This window comes from Pan troglodytes, chromosome 23, assembly GCF_028858775.2.
Source record: "Pan troglodytes isolate AG18354 chromosome 23, NHGRI_mPanTro3-v2.0_pri, whole genome shotgun sequence".
In the NCBI taxonomy this organism is placed as follows: Eukaryota; Metazoa; Chordata; class Mammalia; order Primates; family Hominidae; genus Pan; species Pan troglodytes.
Window position 1 is genome coordinate 40,534,374 of NC_086016.1, and position 12,002 is coordinate 40,546,375.

A 12,002-nucleotide genomic window follows, 5' to 3' on the forward strand; every position below is an offset into this window, starting at 1 on the left:
TAGGATAACTATTATTTAACTAAACAATTCAGCTAAAACAGTCACTCTGTCAGTGAAAAGTAGACCAGGAAACTTTTCTTAAAGTTTCTTTGAACTTCCTGACTATTACAGCAGTTATAACCAAGTCTTGAGGTGAAGTACAAGAAGGTGTAATAGCATTCCACATTCTTTTAGAGGGCTTTAATTTTCTTCTATTTCTTTCCTTCTTTGTTTCTTTTTTTTTTTTTTTTGACAGAGTTTCGCTCTTATCGCCCAGGCTGGAGTGCAGTGGCACCATCTCGGCTCACCACAACCTCCGCCTCCCAGGTTCAAGCAATTCTCGTGCCTCAGCCTCCCAAGTAGCTGGGACTACAGGTGTGTGCCACCATGCCCTGCTAATTTTTGTATTTTTAGTAGAGACGGGGTTTCACCATCTTGGCCAGGCTTGTCTTGAACTCCTGACCTCATGATCCACCTGCCTCGGCTTCCCAAAGTACTGGGATTACAGGCGTGAGCCACCGTACCCGGCCAATTTTCTTGTATTTCTGACCAAGTAAAAACAGCTTCAGAAAACCACCCACAAACCTCCTTGAGCCTATCATCTTATTTCTTCTTCTTTTATATTTTCTTCTCTTCTTCTTTTTTCCTTTTGTCAGGGAACTGGGGAGTATGGCGAGGAGGAAGAGATGGGGGTGGATATTAGTAGTAAAGAGGGAATGACAATATTTCACTTCTCCCCCTCTGGTTGAACAGGATATGGCATATTATATTGTTGAGGGTAAGACCCAAAACAGCCTGACCTGGCAATGTCAAATTAGGATGCTGGGGTCATGAAACATATATAGAGTTATGGTATAGGATGGGGAAGATGGTACAAGGTTCAAGTAGCATTAACTTTGATGTCAAAGATACCTGGGTTCAAATCCTGGCTCCCACATTTTTAAATTCTGGAATTGGGCAAACGCTAAGTATTCTGAGCCTCTGTTTCCACCTTTATAAATTAGGAATAATCATCATGCCTACCTTAAATACTGCTTAGAGTGTGGATCTTGAGGGGCATGGGCAAGGGCAAGCTTGAGGGACAATAAGTACTCTTGATGCATTTTACTTGCTAAGGAGTGAGATTACAGATGGCATTTTCGAGAAGTGGTCCATTGAGGAGAGAAAGATTGAACTTGCTCAAGAATGAGGAGGCTTTTTTGGAGATGGAGTCTTGCTCTGTCGCCCAGGCTGGAGCGCAGTCACATGATCTCAGCTCACTGCAACCTCAGCCTCCTGGGTTCAAGCAATTCTCCCTGCCTCAGCCTCCCAAGTAGCTGGGATTACAGGAACCCCCCACCACACCTGGCTAATTTTTGTATTTTTAATAAAGATGCAGTTTTGCCATGTTGGCCAGGCTGGTCTCGAACTCCTGACCTCAGGTGATCCACCTGCCTCAGCCTCCCAAAGTGTTGGGATTACAGTTGTGAGCCATGCCTGGCAGGGGAGGCTTTGAGATTTTGGGAAGATGGGGGAAAGGGGAGTACCGCCAAAGAAGAATTTTGAGGAAAGAGAAGAGGTGGTTAAAAAAAAAGGGTATGTTTAAGAAGTTTCGTTAAGTAATTCTCCCCTCTGTCTTTTCCCAAAATATGCAGAAAAATATACACTTTTTTCAACATTTTAAAGATGGAATTCTGGGTTCTTTTTTGGGGGTGGAGGTGAGATGGGGAGGGATTCAACAACATACTGAGATTGGCTTCACAAAAACAAGAGGGAGGTCCAAGGAGGCTGTGAGTTACATTGGGGTCACATGAGAATTAGATAAGATGATGCATAAAAGCACCTGGCACATGGTAAGTAATCAATAAACATAAATTAATTTTGAGAGGGAGGAAAATGCAGTTCAAATAGTTTAAATCACTTGTACAAGGTCACTACGCTAGTGACCCTGGTTTAATGTTTTTTCTCTAATCATATTGCCTCTTAATTTATGCTAATGATGTTGGATCAGAAGGTGACATCCTTAGGATGGGTGTGGTGGCTCACACCTGTAATCCCAGCACTTTGGGAGGCTGAGGTGGGCGGATCGCCCGAGGTCAGGAGTTCAAGACCAGCCTGGCCAACATGGTGAAACCCTGTCTCTACTAAAAATACAAAAATTACCCAGGTGTGGTGGCATGCTCCTGTAATCCCAGTTACTCAGGAGGCTGAGGCAGGAGAATCTCTTGAACCTGGGAGGCGGAGGTTGCAGTGAGCCAAGATCATGCCATTGCACTCCAGCCTGGGTGACAACAAACAAACAAAAAGAAGGTGACATCCTTAGAGAATAAACTGACTGTACATTTACAAGACTGCAAATGTTCTACGGTGACTTTTTGTTTTCCCAAAACAAATACACAAATGAAGTAGGTGGCAACATCATGGTCTTATTTGTTGTTCATCTTGTTATTTGCCCCAGTGTGGGACTTTATGGACTGACACTTTGACTTTTTATCTCCAAGTCTTCATCAACTGGATCATTCCAGTTCTAAAGTCTGTATCTGTAAGCCTCATCTAGGAGCTACTCCTCTTGCTATATCGTATGGCAGCTCCTCGCCTCTATAATTTCGTTCCTTTTTAATAAGATGTGCAATCAAGTATAATGCATGGGATATAAGCCCCAATTATTGTCAGTGTACTTGCGGACTCATGCCAATTATAGTGATATTTCCCTGACAGGCCCCAGGGGAACTGCAGCTTGGAGTTTCTCAACACTGAGAAACAAAGATATTTTCTTTATGGGAGGTTTCCTAATAGTATTTAAAATCCTTTAGTTTAAAATTGTCCTTTTTTTTCCCATTTAACTGTGGCAACTTTTGTGCTTTATATAAAGACAAGCATTTAATTTGTATTGTTATAATTTAATATACTTTATTAACATACCAATTATAGTGAACCTTGTTTCCTAACAATTCAGCTAGGTGGAGGAGATGATGTTTCAGAGTTGACTTACCCAGTAAAAATACTAGCCTTTGTCACTTTGTCTAGCACTTTACTTAGCTTCTTCATTTTCAGTCTCCTCCCCATTCCAACTCCCTCTTCAATTATCTGTCACCTCTTTATTTCTTTCATTGTCTTATCGGAATTAATTAAAAATTGTTTTACTCTTTTTGAAACTTTCTACAAATATAAGAAAAAGAACCCCTATCTGACCTAATTTCCGCTGATTTCCTTTGCCTTCTAACTCTAGAGTGACAGTTTTGGCCTCTTCAATGTTCCCTCCCGACACCTGAAGAAAGAACATTGCTCTTTAACTTGTACTGTTTTATTTGAATGCAACCCACTTCCTCCCTCTGAGCCAATGAGTCATTTTCTCTTTTTAAAACGAGCCTTAAAAATCTTCCATTTCTCTTCAGTTTAAAATTATTCTCTTTGTGAAGCACTTCATGTCCTGTGTATGAAAGTCATCCCATAAAACAGAGATGATTGCCTTAACCACTCAGCGACTATACTATAGACAATGTGTGACTTACCAAGACTAAAATTTTGAGTTGAATGGACATCATTTATTGTCTTTCTTTTTTTTTTTTTTTCTTTTTTGAGACAGAGTCTCACTCTGTCACCCAGGCCGGAGTGCAGGGGTGTGATCTCGGCTCACTGCAACCTCCCCTCCCGGGTTCAAACGATTCTTCTGCCTCAGCCTCCCAAGTAGCTGGGATTACAGGCACGCGCATTTACGCCCGGCTAATTTTTATATTTTTAGTAGAGACAGGGTTTCGCCATGTTGGCCAGCCTGGTCTCGATCTCCTGACCTCGTGATCCACCTACCTTGGTCTCCCAAAGTGCTGGATTACAGGAGTGAGCCACCACACCCGTTCACAAGACTTTTTTTTTTTTGAGACAGGTTCTCACTCTCTTGCCCAGGCTGGAGTGCAGTGGTGCAAACATGGCTCACTGCAGCCTTGACCTCCCAGGCTCAAGCAATCCTCCTGCCTCAGCTTCCCAAGTAGTTAGGACTACAGGCATGTGCCACCATGCTTGGCTAATTTTTAATTTTTTTTAGAGACGAGGTCTCTCTATGTGACTTAGGCTCCTGCGCTCAAGCGATCCTCCTGCCTCGGCCTCCCAAAGTGCTGGGATTACAGGCGTGAGCCACCGTGCTTGGCCGAGGCCAGGATTTTTGTCTTTTTTGTTCACTAGTGAATTCTCAGAATATTGTTACATAGTAGATTTTCAATAAATATTCATTGAGTGAATAAATGATTTCCCCTGCTCAATCTTTTTAACTTGCTTAATAACATTTGAGTAGTTAATATTTTTCACAGGAATCTCTTGTAACTAAGTAGAAAATACTTATAAAAGGGTCTTGAGGCCGGACGCGGTGGCTCATGCCTGTAATCCCAGCACTTTGGGAGGCTGAGGCAGACAGATCACGAGGTCAGGAGATCGAGACCATCCTGGCTAACACGGTGAAACCCCATCTCTACTAAAACACAAAAACAAAATTAGCCAGGTGTGGTGGCGGGCGCCTATAGTCCCAAGCTACTAGGGAGGCTGAGGTGAGAGAATGGCATCAACCTGGGAGGCAGAGCTTGCAGTGAGCCGAGATCATGCCATTGCATTTCAGCCTGAGTGACAGAGCGAGACTCCATCACAAAAAAAAAAAAAAAAAAAGAGTCTTGAAAAGTGAGAGATAGATATCAAACTGTGAAAGATGAAGCAAAATTGTTAAGGGTAAGTTTGGAAAATGCTTAAAGAGAGACACATTCATTTCAATGTAATTTACAGAATTTACTCCAGCATATCAAATATCTTTTAATATATCTGTCAATGATACATTTAATCTGCTACCATATGATGCATTGCTTCTGTTTTAAAGTAATAGCACTTTGTATTGCAACCATCAGAGTAATAATCAATTTACTCTAATTAATTTAGGCAAGAATCTTCAATGGATGCTAATATAAATGCATGAAAGCTTATTGCAGAGCAAGATATTTACACAGTCTCAAATTATCACACCACAAATTACTAATTAAATATAAAAGAGAATTTTTGTAATTTTCTTTTACAATGGAGACATCATGTGAATATCATCTTAATCATATGATCAGAATTAACATCACTAATAATGGGACAAACTGCCATCATGTGCCTCCTGATATGATATACTGAGAAGGCCATAATATTGCTTATGTAGTTTTCCTGTCAAAATGCTTAACATTTTAAATAATGAAGAAAAAATTCAACTTCAAATTGAGGGACATTGCAAAACAGTTGGCCTGTGTTCTACAAAAATGTCGGTGTCATAAAAGTCTAACAAAGGTTGAAGAGCTGTTCTGATTAAAGGAGACTAAAGAGACATGACAATTACACGCAGTGTATGTTCTTCAATTGGTCCTGAATTGAATGCAAAACAAAAAAACCCCCAACAACTATAAAGGACATTATTGGGGCAACTGGAGACACTTGAATACAACTGTATATTAGATAACATTATTATGCCAATGTTAGAATTTCTGAATGTGATAATTATATTGTGGTTATGTAGAAGAACATCATTATTCTTAGAAGAGGTATGCTGAAGTATTAAGAGGTGAAGTGTCATGATGTCTGTGAATAATTTTCAGTGGTTCAGAAGAAACTTCTCAAATGGTTCACCAAAAAATACATATACAGGCTGGGCATGGTGGCTCACACCTGTAATCCCAGCACTTTGGGAGGCTGAGGTGGGCGAATCACCTGAGGTCAGGAGTTCGAGACCAGCCTGGCCAACATGAAGAAACCCCGTCTCTACTAAAAATACAAAAATTAGCCGGCCATGGTGGCAGGCGCCTGTAATCCCAGCTACTCGGGAGGCTGAGGCAGGAGAATTGCTTGAACCCAGGAGGCAGAGGTTGCAGTGAGCTGAGATGGTGCTGCTGCACTCCAGCCTGAGTGACAGAGCAAGACTCTATCTCAAAAAACAAACAAACACGACTGAGTGCGGTGGGTCATGCCTGTAATCCCAGGACTTTGGGAGGCCAAGGTGGGTGGAACACCTGAGGTCGGGAGTTTGAGACCAGCCTGGCCAACGTGGTGAAACCCTGTCTCTACTAAAAATACAAAAAAAATTAGCCGGGGGTGGTTGACAGATGCCTGTAATCCTAGCTACTCGGGAGGCTGAGGCAGGAGAATCGCTTGAACCCAGGAGGTGGAGGTTGCAGTGAGCTGAGATCGCACCATTGCACTCCAGCCTGGCAAACAAGAGTGAAACTCCATCTAAAAAAAAAAGAGGCTGGGCACAGTGGCTTATGCCTGTAACCCCAGCACTTTGGGAGGCCGGGGCAGGTGGATCATGAGGTCAAGAGATAGAAACCATCCTGGCTAACACGGTGAAACCCCGTCTCTACTAAAAATACAAAAAATTAGCCGAGTGTGGTGGCACGCACCTATAGTCCCTGCTACTCGGGAGGCTGAGGCAGGAAAATCGCCTGAACCTGGGAGGCGGAGATTGCAGTGAGCTGGGATCGTGCCACTGCACTCCAGCCTGGGTGACAGAGCGAGACTCCGTCTCAAAAAAAAAAAGAAAAAGAAAAACAAACAAAAAACCGTATACACATACCACATACATATACATATGAGAATGTGTGTATGTGTGGAGAAACAAAGGTGTATGTACACCTACACACACACACACACACACACACACACACACACACACAGGAGAGAGAAAAAAATGTGGCAAATTTAACAACTGATGAACCTAGACAAATGAGTATGTCTTGCTCTGTCTCCCAGGCTGAAATGCAGTGGCATGAATTCATTGCACTAGTTTTTTAACTTCTCTCTGGTAAAAATATTTTCGAAATAAAAACCTTTAAAAAAAACTTTCTTTTTTTTTTGTTTTTGAGACGGAGTCTTGTTCTGTCACCCAGGCTGGAGTGCAGTGGCACGATATTGGCCCACTGCAACCTCTGCCTCCCAGGTTCAAGTGATCCTCCTGTCTTAGCCTCCCAAGAAGCTAGGACTACAGGTGCACGCCACCATGCCTGGCTAATTTTTTTATTTTTAGTAAAGACAGGGTTTTGCCATGTTGTCCAGGCTGGTCTTGAACTCCTGACCTCAGGTGATCTGCCCACCTCGGCCTCCCAAAGTGCTGAGATTACAGTGAGCCACTGCCCACTGCACCCAGCCTTTAAAAGATTTTTTTAAAAGCTTTTTGGCTAGGCAAGGGGGCTCACACATGTAATCCTAGCACTTTGGGATGCCGAGGTGGGAGGATCGCTTGAGGCCAGGAGTTCGAGACCAGCCTAGCCAACATGGCAAAACCCTGTCTCTTCTAAAAATAAAAAAATTAGCCAGACGTGGTGATGTGTGTCTCCCAGCTGCTCGGGAGGCTGAGGCTGGAGCATCACCTGAGCCTGGGAGGCAGAGGTTACAGTGAGCAGAGATGGTGCCACTGCATTGCAGCTTGGGTGACAGAGTGAAACCTTGTCTCTTAAAAAAAAAAAACACATACACACTTTAAAAAAGCATTATCATGAATTTAGATTTGTTTTGCTTTGTTTGAGACAGTCTTGCTCTGTCTCCCAGGCTGGAGTGCAGTGGTGTGTATTTAGGATTATTTTGATTGCTTATTCAGACACATAATGCTCAAAATTTGTTACGGTGGCAACAAACCTTTGTTTGATTTATCTATTTTTATTATCCTACTTTAGCTCTCTGTGTGTTTCTATTCACTGCTGTCTTTCAGAGTCATCAATAGTTACGTGCACAAACACTTCAACAAATTCTGAATATGCCTAGTGTGAACTGAAATTCTTTTTCTTCAAACAGGAGACTTCTCCCATAGTGCCTCTGATAAATATATCTCATGTATATCCTGTAGAAAGATGACTTTTTTGTTTTTAATGAATGGTTTTTATTATACTGATAAGCTGCAATATAAGTTTTTATTTCCCTAGGATCTATTTCTTATTGTCCTCCCATACCCCTTTAGCCCTAGACCAAAGAGAAGCCCAACGTACTGCTGAAAATGGTTAAAGTATCGCTTTATTCTATAAAGAACTAGAGAAAAATAGATTCTGGATACCAAGTGATATTTACAATTATGAAGTCATATACACTGTGCAATAAAGTGATTTTTTTTTTTGAGATGCAGTTTTGCTCTTGTTGCACAAGCTGGAGTGCAATGGCATGATCTTGGCTCAATGCAACCTCGGCCTCCCAGGTTTAAGTGATTCTCCCACCTCAGCCTCCCGAATAGCTGGGATTACAGGTGCACGCCACCACGCCCAGCTAATTTTTTGTATTTTTAGTAGAGACGAGGCTTCATCATGTTGGCCAGGCTGGTCTTGAACTCCTGACCTCAGGTGATCCAACCATCTCGGCCTCCCAAAGTGTTGGGATTACAGGCATGAGCCACTGCGCCCAGTAATAAAGTGATTTGTGATATATTTGTGCCCACATAAAGACTAATGATTTTTAAATTCTTTTCTTTTCTTTTTTCTTTTTTTTTTTTTTGAGATAGAATCTTGCTCTGTTGCCCAGACAGGAGTACAATGGCGCGATCTCGGCTTACTACAACCTCCACCTCCCAGGTTCAAGTGATTCTTCTGCCTCAGCCTTCTGAGTAGCTGAGATTACAGGTGTGCGCCACCACACCCGGCTAATCTCTGTATTTTTAGTAGAGACGGGGTTTCACTATGTTAGTCAGGCTGGTCTCCATCTCCTGACCTCGTGATCCGCCTGCCTCAGCCTGCTAAAGTGCTGGAATTACAAGCGTGAGCCACCGTGCCCGGCCTTGAAATTATTTTCTATTCTATGCTCTAACCCTCTTTATATTAACCTCTGTGAAATAAAAAGTAGAATATTGGGGCTTACGTCATAGTTGCTCCTGGATCGGCAGTCATTTGATTGGTCACAAAAACAGCCACGTTATATTCTGCATCAAGAGATAAAATTTTAAAACTATGAGAAAGGCAATATAGATATTTAAAAGTTCATTGTTTAGATTTCAGAGTTTAGACATATTGCATCATGAATTTATTTTATAAATAACATCATATTTCTATTTTTCATTGACAACAGAAATTATTTGTTATTATTATTATTAAGGTTAGAATAAATATTTTTGGTTTAAAAAGAGTTGTAAAGCCGGGCTCAGCGGCTCATGCCTGTAATCCCAGCACTTTGGGAGGCTGAGGCGGGCAGAACACGAGGTCAGGAGCTCAAGACCAGCCTGGCCAACATGGTGAAACCCCGTCTCTACTAAAAAAATACAAAAAATTGGCCAGGTGTGATGGCAGGTGCCTATAATTCCAGCTACTCAGGAGGCTAAGGAGGAAGAATTGCTTGAATCTGGGAGGCGGAGGTTGCAGTGAGCCGAGATCGCACCACTGCACTCCAGCCTGGGCAACAGAGCGAGACACCATCTCAAAAAAAAACAAAAAAAAAAAAAACAAAAAAAACCCCACAAAGAGTTGTATTCTCATAAAGGTAATTTTATTTAAAAAAAAAATCGCTGCCTCCTGACATTATATGCCAAACTTCTCTGCAAAGTATACTTGACAAACATAGTCACAGATGCCATTTTATTTTAAAGATATACCTTCTGAGATTTTTTGGAGTCGTGACAACATCTGGGCCAATTTTTGCTGCCGTTCGGCCAACTCCCCACGGCCACTGAAATCCACTCGAAAAAGTGCCATTATTGAATCGATAATCTACACAGGATTAATGTAAAAATAAACATGCATTTGGAAATTGAAGGAAGACGTTATTTGAATAGAGATCAATAGAAGAAAAATATTATGCTAAATAGCTCTGTGAAAGCAATATTTAAAAGCTTGTACCAATAGCTTGAAGATGCCAGCTTCTTCATGGAACTTTGCTGCTACATAATCAAGTAGCTCCATCTGATGTTCACCTGATGGGAAATGCAGTGAGAAAATGTTATAAAAGTTGAAAGAAGCAGAGGCTAAGATCATTCATATTCTTGGGAGCCAGGCAAAATAAATTCCTTGAAGGATTCTCTTAATTATTTATGACTTTATTAAATATTATTGCAGCAGGGCATGGTGGCTCATGCCTATAATCCCAACACTTTGGGAGGCCGAGGCAGGTGGATCACTTGGGGTCAGGAGTTCAAGACCAGCCTTGCCAACATGGTGAAACCCTGACTCTACTAAAAAATACAAAAATTAGCTGGGTGTGGTGGCGCGTGCCTGTAATCCCAGCGACTTGGGAGGCTGAGGTAGGAGAATCACTTGAAGCCAGGAGTTGGAGGTTGCAGTGAGCCGAGATCATACCACTGCACTCCAGCCTGAGTGACAGAGCGAGACACCATCTCAAAAAAAAAAAAAAATTATTGCATATTCTGCCTTAGCATATATACCAAATGCTACATTATCCAAAAAGAATGTTACTCTTAATTTCAAAGACAAAGAATAATAAATAATTTGAGGGCACTTTATTATCTAAGGACTTACCAGATGATAAAATTTATAGACTGAGTAAATTAATTTAGAGAAAAATAAAATAGAAAAAAAGTATCAAAATGTTGTATCACTCAAGTAGTAAATCAGTGCTGCCAACCTTACATTGACCCAAGCATCCAACTGCATGGGGCTCTTACTAGTATATGCACGTGCATAAAGTACGTTGTCCAGTACTGCATCATGGTCTACATTAAAGCGATCAGCAATGTCCCTAAGGCGATCTGGACGGCTGGAGTATGCCAAGATTAAGGATCCAATAAGTCAATTCTAAAAAAGTTTAGACAACCACTACAAAACATAGTATCTTACGTAAGTTAACAGAGAAGCCAAACAATGTACCTGTGAAGGGATTCTAGAGGATGCTAGCAACCATTTAAAGTCTATACAAGATTTGTTTATTCATAAGTGCCTCAACTTACCATAGTTAGTGATAATGGTCATAGAAATGTGAGGTAGTAACGACTTTAACTATTAAATTATCAAAACTTTACAATAACCTTGGAAGATAGTTTTTATGGCCTGTTTTACATTTTACAACGTAAGACACTGGCAAACAGAGATGAGGCAAATGACTTGAGCTTATGCAGCAAATCAGTTACAAGAGAAAAACTAGGAACTAAGCTTTGTGAGTCCTTTTGTTCTCAGATCTATAAAAATAGACCTGTAGTAGATAATATCACTGAATTATAATTCAATAACTGCAAAGTGAATTAATTCACTCTCTTCATACCCCTCATTGTTCAATATGAAATAGTTTATTATATTATTAATCACATGTTGTTAAATGATAAATTTGACTACATGAACCAAAGGGTCAAAAAGGTAACTTCAAGGGCCCAGAAGAGAAATATCGACCAAAGGTTTTTTGTTGGCATAGGTTTTCTTTTTCTTTTCAAATCTTACCTGGAAAGTATATAGAGTTTAAAATCTACTTTCTTCTAAAGGAGTTGTTAGCTTTTTTTTTTGTTTTCTCCTCCTTCAGTCTCCTGAGTAGCTGTGATTACAGGCGCGAGCCATCATACCTAGCTAATTTTTGTATTTTTAGTGGAGACGGGGTTTCACCATGTTGGCCAGGCTGGTTTCAAACTCCTGACCTCAAGTGATATGCCTGCCTCGGCCTCCCAAAGTGCTAGGATTACAGGCATGAGCCACCATGCCTAGCCAGGAGTTGTTAGCTTTCTGAAATTAGCAAATTCATAGGGAAGCAAACTAAGTGCACCTGCAAAGGTATTCTGGAAGAAGCTAATAATCACTTATACCTATAAACTATAAAGGAGTAATAAACATTTTTTTTAGGTCTTTGGTGATCCCAACAATATGTCTGAAGTAAAATGAGGTAAAATTAAATGCATGTTTGTGACCTTATTTCACTTTGTTTATAGTGTTTACATAACACTGATCCCAGTATAAGTAACTGTAAATCAAGGACCATTTATAATCTTATTTGTGATGTTTGCAATTAATTTAAATTCCCAGCCATTTATATCCTAATGCACTAGATATGTTCTTGTTAGAGCTTTGGTGACAGTCACAAAAATCTTCCATTGCTATTGAGCATACCCAGTAGATGTTTTTGGTGGACAA

General features: G+C 40.9%; 1 protein-coding gene across 13 annotated transcripts in view; it reads right to left on the bottom strand.

Annotated features, from left to right (window-relative positions):
- DMC1 (DNA meiotic recombinase 1) overlaps positions 1-12,002 on the bottom strand; it is a 51,571-nt gene that overhangs the window by 9,784 nt on the left and 29,785 nt on the right. For 10 of the 13 annotated variants that reach the window (XM_009438404.5, XM_063807846.1, XM_063807847.1 and 7 more), the window contains 4 exons: positions 10,556-10,647; positions 9,774-9,847; positions 9,530-9,644; positions 8,803-8,863 (listed from right to left, as the gene is read on the bottom strand). In XM_009438404.5, coding sequence (XP_009436679.2) covers positions 8,803-8,863; positions 9,530-9,644; positions 9,774-9,847; positions 10,556-10,647 — 342 coding nt within the window. The remainder of the gene's footprint in view (positions 1-8,802; positions 8,864-9,529; positions 9,645-9,773; positions 9,848-10,555; positions 10,648-12,002) is intronic. The other 3 variants (XM_054675983.2, XM_063807851.1, XM_054675982.2) reach the window with 1 other exon arrangement.